Source organism: Ranitomeya variabilis, chromosome 1, assembly GCF_051348905.1.
Source record: "Ranitomeya variabilis isolate aRanVar5 chromosome 1, aRanVar5.hap1, whole genome shotgun sequence".
Taxonomy (NCBI): Eukaryota; Metazoa; Chordata; class Amphibia; order Anura; family Dendrobatidae; genus Ranitomeya; species Ranitomeya variabilis.
In genome coordinates, this window is record NC_135232.1 from 296,588,951 (window position 1) to 296,608,676 (window position 19,726).

The 19,726-nt window shown below is 43.0% G+C and overlaps 1 protein-coding gene across 1 annotated transcript in view; it reads right to left on the reverse strand.

Annotated features, from left to right (window-relative positions):
* Nucleotides 1-19,726, reverse strand: part of MYO18B (myosin XVIIIB) — a 1,084,067-nt gene that overhangs the window by 603,255 nt on the left and 461,086 nt on the right. Inside the window, exon 22 of the mRNA XM_077295498.1 lies at nucleotides 5,966-6,075. Within this exon, the coding sequence (XP_077151613.1) occupies nucleotides 5,966-6,075 (110 nt within the window). The remainder of the gene's footprint in view (nucleotides 1-5,965; nucleotides 6,076-19,726) is intronic.

A 19,726-nucleotide genomic window follows, 5' to 3' on the forward strand; every position in this document is an offset into this window, starting at 1 on the left:
TTCCCATCTACTTGTTTTTCATACACCTCTGAGATTAATCCAAGATAGAAGAAAAACAATTAAGTGAGAAAGGGAACTGAACCACTTGAAGGGTGAATCAAACACCTAAGCTTGGTGTGATCACTGCTGGCAATCTCCCTTTTGCTTTTTTTTGTTCGAATGCATTGCGTCCAAGTAACTAAAAGTGCATTTGACAACTTTTCAATCAATCACAGACTTACCCTTAGGCCGGGATCACACATACGCGAGATACGGCCGAGTCTCACAGGTGAAATCCCTCCTCTGGCACAGGCACTCCGGAGCGGAGCGTGCAGCCGCACAGCAATACATGGAGCAGCTCGCTCCACTCCCAAGTGCCGGCGCCAGAGGAGGGATTTCGCCTGCGAGACTCAGCCGTATCTCGCGCATGTGTGATCCCGGCCTTAAAGGAAATCTGTCACTAGGTTTTTGCTTTCACCATCTGAAAGCAGCATGATGTAGGGCTTATAACCTGATTCTAGCAATGTGCCTATTGCTTTTTCTGCTTGCCGCTACTGTTTTATCTGCAGCAAATTTGGCAGTTCTCTGAATGCTGAGCTCTGTATAACCCCTCCCCCAACACTGATTGGTAGTTTTCTGCCTATGTACAGTGTACACTCAAAGCTGCCAATCAGTTGTGGGGGCGGGGTTATACAGAGAACATGAATATGCTTGACTACCTGGCAACAGGTTTACTAGTCATCTAGTGATAATCTCCTGCTGATAAAGCAGTTATTTTCTCAAAACTACACCAAGAAGAACAGTAAGAGGCACATAGCTGGAATCAGGGTTTCGATCTCAGCATTATGCTGCTTTCAGATTAGGTGGCAAAACCTGATGACAGATTCCCTTTAACTCAGACTTTCTATATATTTTAATTATTATTCATTCCTATTACCCTTCTCAGTCTGTGTTCTTCCCCAAATAATTAATTGCATGCCTGGCACTATTTCTACCTAAATGTTAAATGACATTAGAGCTTGGTTGCAGAGTCAAGAAATCCATATAAAACCTACCTCTGAAACTAAAGCTAAGTAAAGGGAACGCATTTCGTTTAACCGGTAGAAGGAGAAAATATAGGGCACTTTTACCATAAAACCAATCTCCTTTAACATAATGAGCACGTTTAGATCTGTAAATCCTAAACTAATGCCGATCACTGTCTCCAATGGAGCCATCATCATCACTATTCATAGGATGACTTCAGCCATCATTCTGAAGAGCTGCTAAAACAGTCTTATATTTAGTACATTAAATATGCCAGGAAGGGACAATTTCATAGTTTGATATATCCAGAGTGCAGTTAGAGATATTAGAAGAGGCTATATCGCTGAACACATATGCTGTAGCTGCCATAAATAATATTATATATATTTCAATATTGATGTCAAGCAGCAGGAATTGCTGCTCTGTTATAACAGTGATATTCCTCTGACAGGACACTAAATCCCTTCTCTCGTATTTATTCTGCTCAGAACTACAGGAGCTTGCATGTTAAATCTCTCATTTCATGGGATGACTGCTTTCCCCTCTATTCTCCACCTAAATTATTCATGGAACTCAATGAATAGTTTTTTCATCTGTTCTGTTTCTTGCTGGGTGTTTGCTTATAAATTTCACATTCCCAATGAAAAGTGAGAAAGATTAAAGCACATACAGAACCCTTTTGGAAACAGATAAAAAAATAATTGCTTATAAGAAAATCTGCCATAAAATACCAATATTAAATGATAAATGATATTTACAACACTTACCCAGCTGAGAAATATAGAACTATAAAATGTCATATAAATCTGGTGCATGAAAATAGCCAACTATCTGACTAAATAATAATGCTTTTTTAGTAGTGTTGATTTATAAACCATAAATGTATTAATATACAAAGAATAATCTGGGAAATTATAACGTTCTTTTCCAATAATTTCATAGTTGGATTATCTCCTATGAAAACTGGAGGATATTTGCAGCAAATAAATATTTACTAGAAAATGAATTCAACAAACAGGAGGAGAGATTTTTTCCAAGCCTAAATCCAAGCCTAATTCCAAGCCTAAATCCATTTAAGGTATTAACTAGATATAATCTATACAAACAGAATTTGAGGCAAATTTTATAAAATTTGCAGGTGCTGGTGAATTCAAACAATTTGCAAGTCAATTTGCGGAAATCGCACACATAAAAATGCCTGCCACCTTTTTGCACATTGCTGAAGACTGTATCAGTCACAGAAGGTTGAAATGACCTAAAACACAACCATGTGGTCCTTGTACTTGATAGATTACATGGTACAGCACAGTCAATAAGGAGGGACTAATAACCTGTATAAAAGCCAAGGCAGGGAATTCAACAGCCATTTTAGAGTAATTTTGACATAGTGAGAATATATCAAAACTCATAACTCAGTAACAGACATAGAAAGGGAAAGCCTTAAAACATTTTACAAATACTCCAGATAGTAATGTGTTATATAGCTGCAGGTGTGAAGGGTATGATAATACTGATTGGGGGAGAGAACAACAGCAGTGCCAGACTTGGTGTGATTGATCAGTGATATGGTATAGCTGGCATCTGTCCTGCTGCATTTGAATTACAATTACTTTTTTTTTTTTCATTTTTAATGCAACAGAAATCAAAAGCTAGACAACACAATAATCTTTACAGAAAAATCTCAAATCAGTGTCAGATGTTGTGTTTGCTTGTTATCATCGGCTGTAGTGAGATTTTACACTTTTTGTGCAATTGTTTTAGTGATGGGGAAATAATTATTGTTTTATTAATCCAATTTATCAACCATATACGCCACACCTTTACTCCAGCCTTCTGTCAAATGTTGCTTTCTTTACCTTTCCTAGCTAGAACCCATTATGTGCTCTTTGGCAAGGATTGAATAATTGGGGTTGAAAGGATGGACAAAAGTTAATCATACTGCTGTACGAAATGTATGGCAAAAGAAAAAGTGGTAATGGCAATCAATGGGATAGTGGAAAAGACAAAAAACACCCTACAGAGGTAAAAAAAAATGAAGCAGAGAAGCCGCAGAAGCACTACCACCACCACCACTGGTATCAGCTTATCTTGGCATTAGTACTACCAAACACATGGCCACAATTGGATTTGTTTATCTCCAGAATGCATATTAGTGGGAAAGAAGCATTATGGAATATATGGCTCATTACTTATCTCAGTCACAGCAGGATGGTGTTACTCTAAAAGATACACAGTCAGTTTTAGTCAGCGTTCGGCGCAGAACGATCATCCTGGTCACAAAGTACTAAGGCCACGTGCACACCATGAGCATTTGGTCAGTTTTTTACCTCAGTATATGTAAGCCAAAACTAGGAGTGGAACAGACAGACAAAAATAATAATAAAAACACTTCACCACTTCTGTATTTATCAGCCACTCCTGGTTTTGGCTTACAAATACTGAGGTAAAAAAACCTGCACATGGCCTACGAGGAATAATTTCTGTAACCTTGATTTTAATTATGAAAGTATGTCAGTGCATGATGGTATTAAGTGGGTTGTTTGGTAACTACTAGTTTACCATCTGTCTATTTATTGAAATCACTTTGACATTATTAAGGATGTGTTTTCAATAAAAAGATGAATGGGGTTGTATACAGCCCTAGTAGACCTCAATCTGTTATATACCTCTATTAAGGACAATCTAAGTATATGCAAATCAATTTTGGGGGGAAAACTCACCAAACCTGACAAATTCAAATATCAAAAGATTCAATCTGTAGTAAAACCATTTTTTTACGGAGTTGTGTTTTCGAAAAAAGTTTCTACTACACTGTAGATTGCCAACTGTGTTTGGTTTAGGAATAATGCAAAAACTGGCTATGTTACCTCACTCCAGACCACGTAAATTCATTCAGACCCATAATTTCATTAAAGGGAACCGGTCACCAGGAAAATGCAGTCTAATCCGCAGTCAGCATGTTATAGTACAGGGGAAACTGAGCAGACAGATATAGATTTGTGAGAAAAGATTCAGTATAACCTGTGTTTTAATCATTTAAACCTCTGTTCTTTCTAGGATTTTTGTTCTATTGGTTGGCCCTATCAGTGACTGACAGCAATCGCTGTAAGCACACTTAAATAAAGAAAGCTGTCAGCCACTGATAGAACTGCCCACTGGACTAGATTGGATTGCATTTTCATGATCACCGGTTTCCTTTAAGATCTCAGATGAGAATCTATATTCAGTAAGTCCCCTAAATTTATCAGTCCCCCTCTTCAGCCCCGCATTGTAATAGTGCCCCTTCATGCCATACCCAGTAATACTGCTGCACCTTTATTGGTGACCCATTTCAGTACCCCATTAGTGCAACCTGAGCTGACTCGGACTGCAGGACCAAGCACTGCAGTCCGAGATCGGAACGATTTGCACACATGTCTGCATGAGCCCTTAGGAAGTTAGCAGAACTGATGACATAACATCTATAGATACATGTGCGTGATTGATAAATATCATGTACAGTCCTATACCAAATAATAAGACAAGTGCATGACCCCTGCTCATGGTACACATGTCCCGATAGGTATCTGTACATGTGATGTCAGAAGTAGAGTTGGAAAAGTGGATATTGTATGTATGGAATTGAATTCTAAATCAATTAAAAAAAATCTGTATTCTACAGAATGCAGAATTTTCATAATTTGCGCTACTCAAATTTAGCAAAATGGTGGCTGACAGGTCATCATTTTTCTTTACGTAGAGGGCTGGAAAAAGGTTAAAATAAATTGAATACTCACCTCACTGCTCACCTCTCAGGTCACTTCCTCTGCTCACTTTCATAGGGGATGCTAGGCTGCGACTTACAGCCACGACTATGCCCAGGATGACTATATGCATACGATAGGTTATCCTGAGCTTAGTCCTGGCCTAGAATGAGCATTTTAAGGTCACAGCGCAAGTCAGTCATGACTTCACAAGAATAAGCTAGGAGGAGGTCACGGCACAGTCATATGCTGAAGGGGATGTCCCCACAAGTAAGCAGCCACAGTGTGCCTTTTGCTCCACGGCTTCATCCTGCTCGTGGTTGTCATCTATGCCCGGCACTAATGCACAGATTTAGCAGATAGCTGTGAGTCACACATGAGGAAGGCTCCATGTAGTTTCAGATAACTGAAAATTTAAAAGGATTTCTGAAGCCTAATAGTTAATGTCTAACTAACCCCATTTTGTAATTCACGAGTTGAACAAGTCCCTTCCATTCCCTCTCTATGCCTACTTCATGTTTCTTTGTATTTTTTAGCAGTTTTAATGACATTGTGTGTTGGTTTCCCAGTGTGTACTGGGGAGTTTCAAACAGCTACTTTCACTACCCAGAAATGTCAAGTCTTCAGTGCCATCAGTTTCCGAGGTGTGGGCTGGTCTCTGTTGAGCGGCAGTGATGAAAAATACTGAAATGAGAAGTCGGCGTAGGGAGTGAACCATAGAGAATGTTCTACTGATGTAAGTTACATAAGTGGATAGTTTTGGAAATTAGACTGTTAAGCATTGACTATTAGGTTTTGGGTAACTCCTTTAAGGTTACAAAGAGAACCATTATTTTAACCGACAACTGAAAGTCAAGTTTATTTGTCTCATAATAAACTTCATACTCCAATATAACTATTTTTTATTTGTACGTTAGTAGCACTGGAATCTTTCCTTGCACTAATTGTTAGTTTTCCTGGCAGACTTTTCCTGGTAGACTTAAAGGGAATCCGTCAGCAGGTTTTTGCACTTTAATCTGAGAGTAGCCGTAAAGTTGGGGCTGAGAGTCTTATACCAGTGATGTGTCACTTACTCATCAGTTTGCTGCAGTGTTTTATCAGCAGGAGGTTATCACTGCAGAACTAGGTGTTGAATGCAAGGTAGTCCAGCTTATCTGTTTACAGTATATATTGAATATTAGCTGCTAAAATTTGCATTAATTGTTTTTTTAATATACCTTTCTCTCATCCACAGGTTCATATGTGTTAATATACTTCTTCATTACTTGTGATGCCAGAACTTGAAAACGAAGACGAAACTCTGTGAGGCCCATACGATCAGTATAACCTGTAAACACAAAATAGCGTAAAAATGATTAAATCTTGTGTCATTACTCATACTATCTGCACTTTCTTAAATAGTTTTATAATAACAATAATTATTTTTATTTCTATAGTGCCAACATATTCTGCAGAACTTTACATTTTAGAGGCGACTTGTACAGACAATAAAGACATTACAGAGGGTTTCCTCTGGGTTCTCTGGTTTCCTCCCACATTCCAAAGACATACTGATAGGGAATTTAGATTATGAGCCCCATCGGGGGCAGCGATGATAATGTGTGCAAACTGTAAAGCGCAGCGTAATATGTTAGCGCTTTAAAAAATAAAGATTATTATTATTATTATAATTCAACAGATACAAAGAGGAATGAAGGCCCTGCTGGCAAGCTGACAATCTACAATATGAGGAAATAGGGGGGACATTGTTCTGTTTGTTGCTTCCCGTCATGGATCACCCTCTGTTGGTATTTACAGGCTGTTTATTACATGCGGTGTAATCCTCCATTACATGAGTCTCTCTCACAACAGAAGTTTCAACCACACAATAGAACACAATAAACGTAGTGAGACCATTAGAGGCCAAATCATCATATAACATATTGCTACAGGTCCAAAAGGTAAATGGTAAAAAGTTCTTGTATTATACGGTCCAGCCATTAATATAATAAATAAGGTATTCATACAATGCTGCATGAAGCGGTCACCAGCAGGTGTCTGTACAAGTAAAGCTACAGAGTGCTATTGAGTACATGAAGGCTGTGTAAACAGATGCTACAAGGGACAAGATTTGGAAGAACATTTTAAAAAGACAAAATTGGAATAGTGGCAAACTTGAGGTGATGCAATCGGCCTGTCTAAAGAAGTGCATTTTTAGGCCATGCTTAAAACTGTGGGTATTGGGAATTAATAGAATTGTCGTAGGTAGTGCATTCCAGAGAATTGGCACAGCTCACAGGAGGTTTTGGAGAAAGGAGTGGGAGGTTCGGATTATTGAGGATGTTAGTTTTAGGTCATCAGAGGAACAGAGGCATGAGTAGTGTGATAGACAGAGATGAGGGAAAAGATATAGGGTGGTTCAGAACTGTGGATAGCTTTGTGGGTGAAAGTGATAAGTTTATATTGTGCTCAGTAGCAAATGGGCAACTAGTGCAATGAATGGCACAGGGTAGAGTAATCGGTGTAGCGGTTGGAGAGCGGTTGAATATGATTCTGTATGCTGCATTCAGGATTAGTAGAGAGATGCAGTTACAGGGACCAGTGACAATTAAATTTAGCTGTTAGTAGATCATTAGAGACTTTAGGCAATTTAAGAGTATAAAGAATGGAAACAAGATTGTAAAGGATCAAGAAGAGCATTATCTGATAGCGGATAAACTGGACTGGACCAAGGGTTTTAGAAGTTTAGAAATTGAGGGAAGAGTAAAAGACAGGTCTGTAGTTAACAGCACAGTTAGGGTCCAGGCTAAGACCTATATCATGCAAATACATGGGGTGAATACGTTTTGCAGTAGAAATAAACAGGGAAAAAGTTTGTTTAATTGTGTTGCATGTTTTACCTGTCTCATGCCCTGTGCAATTGCCATATTTAACTGCCCTAGCACTATAAATAATATGGCACTTCAATAAAATCTGCACAATTTTCCCCCTGTATAAGTGCCTTTCCCTTAACCCCTTTCTGACCTCGGACGTGATAGTACATCCAAGGTCAGATCCCCCCCCTTTGATGCAGGGCTCCGGCGGTGAGCCCGCATCAAAGCCGGGACAAGTCAGCTGTTTTGAACAGCTGACATGTGCCCGCAATAGTGGCGGGTGAAATTGCAATTCACCCGCTGCTATTAACTATTACTGAGTTTGACAGCGGCATTTAACCGGTGCTTCCGGCCGGGCGGCCGGAAATGAGCGCATCGCCGACCCCTGTCACATGATCGGAGGTCGGCGATGCTTCTAAATGGTAACCATAGAGGTCCTTGAGACCTCTATGGTTACTGATCCTCGGTAGCTGTGAGCACCCCCCTGTGGTCGGCGCTCACAGCACACCTGCATTTCTGCTACATAGCAGCGAACATCAGATCGCTGCTATATAGCAGAGCCGATCGCGTTGTGCCAGCTTCTAGCCTCCTATGGAGGCTATTGAAGCATGGCAAAAGTAAAAAAAAAGTAAAAAAAATGTGAAAAAAATAAAAAAATATAAAAGTTTAAATCACCTCCCTTTCGCCCCATTCAAAATAAATCAATAAAAAAATAATCAAACCTACACATATTTGGTATCGCCGCGTTCAGAATCGCCCGATCTATCAATGAAAAAAGCATTAACCTGATCGCTAAACAGTGTAGCGAGAAAAATATTCGAAACGCCAGAATTACTTTTTTTGGTCGCTGCGACATTGCATTAAAATGCAATAACGGGCAATCAAAAGAACGTATCTGCACCGAAATGGTATCATTAAATAAGTATCAAATAAGTATCAAAAAATAAGCCCTCAAACGACCCCAGATCATGAAAAATGGAGACGCTACAAGTATCGGAAAATGGCACAAATTTTTTTTTTTATTAGCAAAGTTTGGAATTTTTTTTTACCACTTAGATAAAAAATAACCTAGTCATGTTAGGTGTCTATGAACTCGTACTGACCTGGAGAATCATAATGGGAGGTCAGTTTTAGCATTTAGTGAACCTAGCAAAAAAGCCAAACAAAAAACAAGTGTGGGACTGCACTTTTATTGCAATTTCACCACACTTGGAATTTTTGTTACCGTTTTCTAGTACATGATATGGTAAAATCAATGATGTCGTTCAAAAGTAGAACTCATCCCACAAAAAATAAGCCCTCACATGGCCAAATTGATGGAAAAATAAAAAAGTTATGGCTCTGGGAAGGAAGGGAGCGAAAAACGAACACGGAAAAATGGAAAATCCCAAGGTCATGAAGGGGTTAATGGTGTCTAAAAGTATAGGAAGGTTTGTGCTTAGATCTAGGACTAATTTAACTTGTTAACTATCAATCAACTAACTTAAGGGTACTGTCACACAGTGCAATTTTGATCGCTACGACGGCACGATTCGTGACGTCGCAGCGTCGTATGACTATCGCTCCAGCGTCGTAGACTGCGGTCACACTTTGCAATCACGGCGCTGGAGCGATGCCGAAGTCCCCGGGTAACCAGTGTAAACATCGGGTTACTAAGCGCAGGGCCGCACTTAGTAACCCGATGTTTACCGTGGTTACCAGCGTAAAAGTAACAAAAAACAAACCGTACATACTCACCATCTGATGTCCGTCAGGTCCCTTGCCGTCCGCTTCCCGCTCTGACTGAGTGCCGCCGTACAGTGAGAGCAGAGTGCAGCGGTGACGTCACCGCTGTGATCTGCTCTCACTTTCCGGCCGGCAGACAGTCAGAGCGGGAAGCGGACGGCAAGGGACCTGACGGACATCAGATGGTGAGTATGTACGGTTTTTTTTTTTTTACTTTTACGCTGGTAACCACGGTAAACATCGGGTTACTAAGCGCGGCCCTGCGCTTAGTAACCCAATGTTTACCCTGGTTACCAGCGAACGCATCGCTGGATCGCTGTCACACACAACGATCCAGCGATGACAGCGGGAAATCCAGCGACAAAAGAAAGTTTCAAACGATCTGCTACGACGTACGATTCTCAGCAGGGTCCCTGATCGCAGTAGCGTGTCAGACACTGCGATATCGTAACGATATCGCTAGAACGTCACGATCAAAATTGCACTGTGTGACAGTACCCTAAGACAGGCAGGAGGCAATAAAATGCAGAGATAAACAAACAAACTTGCAGACCAACATTGATAGTGAATTTTTAAGGCAATGACCATACAAAAAAAACAGCAGAAAGCCCACAAAGTTTTATTGTTCTACTTTAAATACTGTAGATGTCCATTTCATGTGTATAACAAAAAAATACACCAATCTTTATGAGTGTGTTGGATTCAATTTTCATCCATAGTTGGTCCTTTTGTCTGTTTTTACTTTCAATGCGGCATTTGTTTTTCTGGTATCCAAAGAAAAAACTTCCAAGCGTCTCCATTTAATTAATCAGTAAAAAATTGACAGCACTCAGATGACACTTGTAAGGAGGCTAATGGCTGCTTAGTCAATGGGAGGTATGTGTCACAGTGATGGCTGGTCTCTGTGATGTAACCCGGAATATTTTCCTTAGTGCACATAAGCACTAAGAGGTTCATTTAGTGCGCCAGGGACCAGGTTGCGGGTGGCTATGAGAGATGGGTGGGTCTGGCTACCCACATACCTCACCTCTGGGTGTGATTACAGCCTATATAATGGAGGCATATGGTCTGTGTGATGAGAGGGAGAAGGCCTCCTGTGTGTTTGGCCCAGACCGAGCCTGAGTACTGGACACTAACCCAGCCTGTGTGCCCACAGGCCTGGCGGAGCAGGGCCCTGCTATGGACATTTGGTGTTGTATTTGCCTGATCTAAAGGCTGTTTATTTTCTATTTAGCTTCTGGGGTTTATGAAGCAATAAACCCCCCATGAACTTTTAAAGGAACAAGCCTCCTGTTTTCCTCCCATCGCACCCGAGTGAGTAAAACCCCTACACACTCTAGTGCTCTTCTTTTCCATTGACCATTGATTTGAATGTACTTTGATCAGCAAAGTGGATCAAAAACGAACATGTCACCATTTTTTTTAGCTGTCAAAAAAAAAACATCTAGACTTGCCTGTATACTATAATGAATATAGTGAAAAACACTGATAGAACTCTTTCTTGAAAAATGGATGTCTGACTGAGACTTAAAGGAAGAATTTTCCCTTAGTATAGCGTCCACTGTCACATGGCATAATTCAAATGTAATAAAAATAGCCTTCATGAGGAGAAATGAGTTACTTGTAATGAAGATGTTAATGGTTGCTGTCAAGTGAAATACTTTTTGCTCATTTAAATAGAATGGATGTAACAAGTTCACCTAAAACTTCCTAGCAACTATTTGTTAACATCATTAATTACTTAGAAGTCATTATGTTCTTCATCCTAATGGGCCGTTTGCCTTATTTGTCATATACAGCAAACACATCTTCAGTCCATGTCATTATCTGGGACAATCATTAAGACATTAGCAATATATTTTCTTGCACGGCACACGGGTATTTATAAACGGCTTGTCAAGAAGCATAACACGGCCCACATTAAGTATTTGCAATAATCAATTAATATGCATCTATATTAACAGTATAGTGTCATCATAGCACTATTCTTTATGATTGGGGGTTTAGAAAGAAGCTCAACTAAATAAATAAAAAAACTAAATTCTATATAACAGCATGCTGCTTCAAAAGGTAAGAATACATTCATTCCTCATTTATGAAACTTGTCTAGAAAAACTGTCTTCCGAGCCTATCTCAACCAATTAAAACTCATTTTTTATTTTTCAGTGAGCGCTGGTAATATGGAAGTTGCTCTATCATTGATTTCTGCAAGCAATAGTTTTCATAAACTTGTTCCAATTGTCTTACATTTTAAAGAACAGCATTTTTATAGAAAAATAAACCATTTCACAACTCTACAAAATGAGTGATTTTCAGTTTCAATTCTGAAAAAGAAAACCACATAGGGACAATAAAAAAATCTCAGATATGTGCAAAGGGTGTATAAATGTCATTTATTTACTTTCAAGAAAACAAAAAGGATCTATGTGACATCTTTATAATAATTTGTAACTTGCACAACTGCTACCCAAAGTTTTGACATATTTTCACAAAAATCTACGTGCAGATTTAATTATCTACTCACAATGAAGGTTTTATCACCAGGATATTATCACTGCCAGGCCCATTAGATAGATCATGCTGATAAACAGCTCACTGTCTATAGACAATGGACATAGAGAGCCTGGTGTGGGCGGGGTTAGCTTTCTAATCTCTGATATAGGCTACATCTAAAAACTCTGATTGTGTCAGAATTGATGCACCCAGTAATCTAAGATATACATCATTGGATTCAGCTTCTCTTTGCCTACACCAGGCTGCTTTCAGATGAGGTAGCAAAAACCTGCTGACGGATTCTCTTTAGGATTATTACTTCAACTAGTCTATAGGCCATAGAAAAAAATGAATAGTAATCAGACATATATCCCCAGATAATACAGCAGATACAAACAATGGCATTCATGCCAAGGAATTATTTCTGGCCAGTACACATCTGGTGCACTGGATGAACAAATTATCACAAAAGGAAATTGCTACATTTTTATTCACCGAATCTAATAATTGTGGATAGAATATATGGTAATTGTTTTTATGGTACAAATGTTCTTTAATAGAATTGTCGGGCAATGCAAATGTTCAACAATGTAATTTTTGCTACGAAAATAAGAAAACATTTTACCCATGGTAATCAAACATCAAGGATTGACTGAGTTAAAATTTTCTGAATCGATGAAAGCAACCAATCCCAAATACAATCTTGGCATAGAATTACAAAATTAGGATTGATGGAAATGGAAAGCCACTATTTAGTATGCTGCGCTATCCTATGCTATACAGGAGATTAATGTGATTAAATAAATGAGGATAAAATGATCTCCAACAGTAAGAAAATGTCGACACAGGCCATTGAAATCCAGGTTGTCGTACAGCTACTAAGTAATTACCAAGAAAAATAAGCATAGATTCCTATTGCAAAGTTAGTTCCAAATTTCTTTGTTTTCTTTATTGATGACTGTTTTTAAGATTTGCTGTATAAGGGCAAATCTTTGATCAGCGTGTGAGCCTAAGGGAATGTAAAAGCCAGCTCTTCACTGTGGCTCGGACTAATGCTTTGAGCTTATTTTACATCTTATAATGTAGATCTGTCCATTCAGACTGGCTGCTGAATATAATCATAAACCCATAACAAATGCCAGAAATATGGGAAGTCAATGTATAAAGGGCTGGTTACTTTACCAGCAAGAAAAGAATTAACTCAACTATCAGTGAAAAAAATAATAGTTGTGCTCAAAAGTTTACATACCCGGCTGAATTTTTGCTTTCTTGGCCTTTTTTCAGAGAATATGAATGATAACACAAAAACTTTTTCTCCACTCATGGTTAGTGGTTAGGTGAAGCCATTTATTGTCAAACTACTGTGTGTTAGGGCTGGCGGAACGCACCGAGAAAATATAAAGATAGTATAGGTGCATTCGCTGCCCGGGGTCCACCGTGCAGGAGTGGAACCTGCTGCTAGTAAAAGGCGGCACTATATGGTGGTACTACGCCAGAATAGACACGGGTTCCGTCACCTGTTGCTTCACAGAGTCGCCGGGATTAAAGATAACGCTGTGGGCGCAGCAAGTGGATACTAGTGGGATCCCTGCAACTCACCCCCACTATGCTGGTGGTTGAGCCCACTCTGACCATCGGTGGCTTTTGAGCCCACGCCTGAGGATGCCCGGAGTCACATACTGGGATCAAATGGGAGTTCCCACCCTACACTGATGGATTTTCAGGAGACGCTAAAGAAAGCCGTACAGTACCGCAGCGGCGGTCACTGCAGGATAGATGCAGTATATTTTGTGCCTGGTGCTGGATGGCACTATCTGGCGCTAGACAGCTACAACACTCGCAAGCATTCAACAACTCTAGGGATGGGAATGATTCAGAGCTTTCACCAGAACAGGCATACATCCACACACACACAAATACTGATTTATACTAGCACATGGCCGTGTGGCCATGTGAACCTTTTATAGCTGTAGCACTCAAGGACCTTCCTAGTGGTCCAATAGGAGCTGCTACAGGACCTGAGCGTGTGACCCCCAACCTTCAATGGGAGGTCGTCCTGTGGGCATGCTCAGTATGGGAAAAGCAGGACTTAGTCCCTGAAACGTCTGCTCCCTGCTGGACAGTACTGGCTTCAAAGGCAGAGCTTGGAAAGACAGCAGTAACCAAGCGCATAGTATCAGCTTGAGCCTGATGCTGGGACCGATGTCTCTGCTGAGCAGTCTCCACTGTGGCTGGAGGAGAATGGGAGACCGCAGCGGACATGGTTCGAGATTCGCCCTGTGCAGTGGCGGGAACTCGACTCCTAATACTGTGTTTTCTCGTTTTAAATCACAAACAAAACATCCAAATGACCCTGATCAAAATTTCACATACCCTGGTGATTTTGGCCTGCAGCAGTGGGAACTCGGCTACTAACATTACCCCTCCTCCCTGAGCCTCGCTATGCTCAAAGGCCGCAATGAGCAGCCGAGCCTGAATGTTCTCAACAGGCTCCCAGGTCCTGTCCTCTGGGCCATGACCCTTCCAATCCACCAGATCGAATTTTTTGCCACGTACCACCTTACACCCCATGATAGCATTCACCTCGTAATAGTCCGTGGAGGAGCCCGATGTGCCGGCAGATAATTTGGAAAACCGGAACATGTGAACGGGTTTTAGGAGGGACACATGAAAGGTGTCGTGATAACTTGGCGTGGAGGAAGGGCCAACCGATAGACCACAGGACTGACTTGATCCAGGATCTTGAAGGGGCCTATCTAGTGAGGCGCAAACTTAGTGGACTCAACTCGCAGCCTGATGTTATGGGCAAAGAGCCAAACTAAGTCGCCAGGAGCAAAGGTCAGAGCGGGTCGACGATGTGCATCAGCAGAAACCCTCATTCTCTCCTTATAGGCCCGAATGGCATCCTGTGTGCGGTCTCAAATGTCATGTGCCTCCACCACCCAGTCTACCACCCTAGAATCGATGGATGACACGGGCATGGGCACAGGGACACATGGATGCTGGCTGTAGTTAAGGAGGAATAGGGTCTGCCCGGTGGAGTCGGCTACGGCATTGTTCAATGCAAACTCCACCCATGGTACCAAGGATCCCCAGTCATCCTGCCTGGTGGAGACAAAATGTTGCAAGTATGTGACCAAGTCTGGTTAGCCCTCTCTACCAACCCATTCATCTCAGGGTGGTACGCAGATGAGAGATTCAGCTCAATGCTGAGTAAATGACAGAGCTCTCTCCAGAACCGAGATGCAAACTGGGGACCCCGGTCGCTGACAATTTTGTCTGGCATGCCATGTAGGTGGAAAACATGTTTTATGAACAACGCTGCCAAGGCCCGTGCAGAAGGTAACCGTGGAAGCGGCACCAAATGCACCAATTTAGAAAAATGGTCAGTGACAACCCAGGTAATGGTGCAGCTACGAGACTTGGGTAAGCCCACCATGAAGTCCATCCCGACTATCTCCCAGGGCCTGTCTGCCACTGGCGGGGTAAAGTAGCCCAACAGGCCATTGCCAAGGAGACCGATTCTTTGCACAGGAGACAGATGCCCGAATATAGTCCCCGACGTCAAAGACCATATGCGGCCACCAGTACGTCCTCGCCAGAAGCTCAGATGTCCTCTTGGTCCCAAAATGTCCACCAACCCTGGATGAGTGAGCCCAAAAGAGAACCTCCGGTCACAAATTAGATGGAATGAAAGTCTTACCTGGGGGCATAGACTCTAGCGAAACTGGAGCCACAGTTTTCAGGACAATAAGCTGAGGCTCCTCCTCCTCTGATGACACAAAGGAGCGGGAGAGAGCATCGGCCTGAGTGTTCTTCTCCCCGGAGAGAAAATGGAGGGTAAAGTGGAACCGGGAGAAGAACAGGGACCATCTGGCCTGGCGATAGTTTAGCCGCTGGGCGGTTTGTAAGTACACCAAATTGTTGTGGTCGGTGAATACTTGGAATGGGTAGCGAGCCCCCTCCAGAAGACGACTCCACTCCGAAAAGGCCAACTTCATGGCTAGCAGCTCCCTGTCCCCAATGGAATAATTCCTCTCTGCCGGTGTGAAGGTCTTGGAGAAGAAGCAAGGATGCTTCCAACCTTGAGCATCCTTCTGGAAGAGGACTGCTCCAGCACCAACGGAAGAGGCATCCACCTCCATGATAAATGGTTTATCAACATCGGGGCAGTGTAAAATGGGAGCGCCAGCGAAGTGTGACTTGATAGAGAGGAAGGCCTTGGAGACCTCCGACCAAAATTTGTGATTAGCTCCCTTCTTGGTGAGGGCAACCAGGGGAGCTACCAAAGTTGAGAAGTGGGGAATGAACTGGCGATAATAATTAATGAACCCCATAAAGCACTGCACCGCTTTAAGAAAATGGGGTTCCTGCCAGTCCATCACAGCCTGTAGTTTGGCAGGATCCATAGCCAATCCTTGGGCAGAGATGATATAGCCCAGGAAAGGCAAAGACTCCTGCTCAAATACACACTTCTCCAACTTGGCATAGAGGGAGTTTGCCCGTAGGAGGTCGAAGACTTTGCAAACATCTCTCCAGTGGGAGTCTATATCTGGAGAGTAGATGGGAATATCATCCAGATAGACTACAAATGAGGAGGAGAGCATATCCCAGAAGATATCGTTTACAAAATCTTGGAAAATGGCTGGGGCATTACAAAGACCGAAGGGCATCGCCAGGTATTTATAGTACCCATTCCTGGTGTTTAAATCCGTCTTCCATTCGTCCCCCTCACAGATGCGAATCAGGTTGTAAGCACCCCGCAGATCAAGCTTAGTAAATACCCTCGCTCCCCGCAACCTATCGAAGAGCTCAGATATCAGGGGCAGAGGGTATTTATTCTTAACGGTGATGGCGTTAAGACCCCTGTAATCTATGCATGGAAGCAATTCTCCATTCTTCTTCTGCACAAAGAAGATCCCCGCCCCTGCAGGTGACACTGACTTCCTAATGAATCCTCTTGCCAGATTCTCCTGAATTTACTGAGACATTGCCTCCATCTTGGGAGAGATATAGGGTAGAATATAGGATAGACTCGACCCCGGGGAGGCTCAGCACCAGGCAAGAGGTCAATAGGGCAGTCAAAGGAGTGGTGAGGCAGAAGGGTCTTCACAGCCCTCTTGGAGAACACGTCCGCATATGGCCAATAGTGCTTGGGGAGAGAGGAAAGATCTGTGGGTACTTCAGTTGTAGCAACCTGAACACACTCCCTCAGACATCTACCCTCACAAGATTCACTCCATCCCAGAATTCTCCCTGAGGACCACTCTATATGAGGAGAGTGGTAGCGTAGCCATGGTATCCCCAACAGGATCTCATCAATTCCCTTGGGAATGACTAGCAGGGAGAAAATCTGATGAGATGGAGACATGAATAGAGTAAATGGGATGGTTTGGTGTGTTATCTGAGAGGGCAGTGTCGACCCATTTACCACTCGTATGGTCACAGGTTTGGCGAGCATCACCAGGGGTATTGCGTGTCGCTGGGCAAAGGCAGATGACATAAAATTGATCCTCCACCCCAGAATCCACACAAAGCTCCACCATAAGAGTGGATGGGCCTATGGTAATTGTCCCCTTGAAGGACAGTTTGGAGGAAAATGTCGCCGATTTCCCGACCGCTGGGAACATCTGGAGGCAAGATGTCCTGACTGCCGGCAAACATGTCAGACCTTGAGTGCACGAGCGGTCCGGGACTTATATCCTACTCATGACACCTCCATGGGCTTATGTGACTCGGACGCCTGGACCGGAAATTCTAGAGATCTGGTGAAGGTGGGAGCCGGCCAAAACCTCTGCCTACACTGGGCTCGCTCCAACCTTCGCTCATTAAAATGAACGTCGATGCGAGTTGATACAGCTATGAGCTCCTCCAGTGTGGCGGGAATCTCCCTAGTGGCCAAAACATCCTTCACATGGTCAGCCAGTCCCCTCCAGAATAAAGGGATGAGTGTTATGATCTGGTGACCTTGGAGCCGCATGGGACTTTCTAAGGAGTAGGTGGAACCTGTACTGACCGCAAACCCTAAACTGTCACCGCAACTAGAAGTAGCCGTGGGGTGTACCTAACACATCCTAGACACCTCGACACAGCCGGAGGACTAAATACCCCTATAGATGGAAATGGGAATTCTATCTTGCCTCAGAGCAGAACCCCAAAGGATAGGCAGCCCCCCACAAATATTGACTGTGAGTATTAGAGGAAAAGACACACGCAGGCAGAAATCAGGATTTAGCAAAAGAGGCCACGCTAGCTAAATAGGAAAGGATAGGACAGAATACTAAGCGGTCAGTATTAAAACCCTAAAATTATCCATAGCAGATAATACAAAAATTCCACCATCTAACTAAAGACATGGAATGTATATCTGCTTCTCCTGAGAATCCAACTTGACTGAAATATCCAAACACAGTCTAAGCTGGACAAGAAAAAACCATGAATAGCACTGAATTGTAAAGCACACAGCATGTGTGCTGTAGAAACAAAAACCAGACACTTATCTTTGCTGATTTGGCAGCAGGGCAGGAGGAACCAGACAGAGATCCAAAACCTCCAAGAACAATGGACAACTGGCAAGGGCTAATGAATCCTGCACACCTAAATATCCCAGTCAGAGCTGCAATCAGCAGGGACACCTGCCCAGGATTGCAACCCAGGGACAACTGCATTACTATCAACAACCACTGGAGGGAACCCAAGAGCAGAATTCACAACAGATGAGGGCTTTATCCGGCCACTCCAGCTCAGATGCTAAAGACAAAATGGCTGACCATGGACGAGCCCTGGGTCAATGCCAGCAGTTGGAGCGCCATATCATGGGTGACTCGAGGTCCTAAAAAGACCTGTTTCAGAGTGCTCAGAAACAGCGGAGCACTCTGCACCACATGATCGTTGCGCTCCCACAGCGGCGTAGCCCACTCCAACGCGCTGTCCGACAGAAGGGATATAATGAATCCCACCTTTGCCCGCTCTGTGGGAAAACGTGCATCCAGAAGCTCGAGGTGTATAGCACACTGGCTCACGAATCCCCTACATGACTTGCTATCACCAGAGTATTTATCTGGCAACGGGAGATGGGATAAGGTCAGAACAGGGGTGGCAGTGGACAAATTTGCTGCAGCCATGCTAGCAGCCTAAACAGCTACTGCGGTAACATCCACAGCTGAGGTTGAACGCTCGAGAGCCGCCAACCTGCCCTCCAGCTGCTGGATGTACCGCTGCAGTCGTTGTTCGCCCGCCATTACTAGCCAGACCCTGGTGCTAGTATAATGTTAGGGCTGGCGGAACGCACTGAGTAAATATAGAGATAGTGTAGGTGCGCTCACAGCCCGGGGTCCAACGTGCAGGAGTGGAATCTGCTGCTAGTAAATTGCAGCACTATATGGCGGTACTACGCCAGAATAGAGATGGTTTCCGTCACCCGATCTGTATAGGAGCGAACTCTGTTGCTTCACAGAGTCGCCGGGATTAAAGATAATGCTGTGCCCTGTTAGCATTCACAGGGCGCAGCAAGTGGATACTAGTGGGATCCCTGCAACTCACCCCCACTATGCTGGTGGTTGATCCCACTCTGACCCTCGGTGACTTTTGAGCCCGTGCCTGAGGACGCCCTGAGCCAGATGCTGGGATCAAACAGGAGTTCCCCACCTACACTGACGGATTGTCAGGAGACGCTAAAGAAAGACGAACAGAGTGCGTATAGTACCGCAGTGGCGGTCACTGCACGATAGACGCGTATATTTTGTGCCTGGTGCTGGATGGCACTATCTGGCGCTAGACAGCTACAACACACACAAGCATTCAACAACTCTAAGGATGGGAATGATTCAGAGCTTTCACCAGAACAGGCATACATCCACACACACACAAATACTGATTTATACTAGTACATGGCCGTGCGGCCATGCA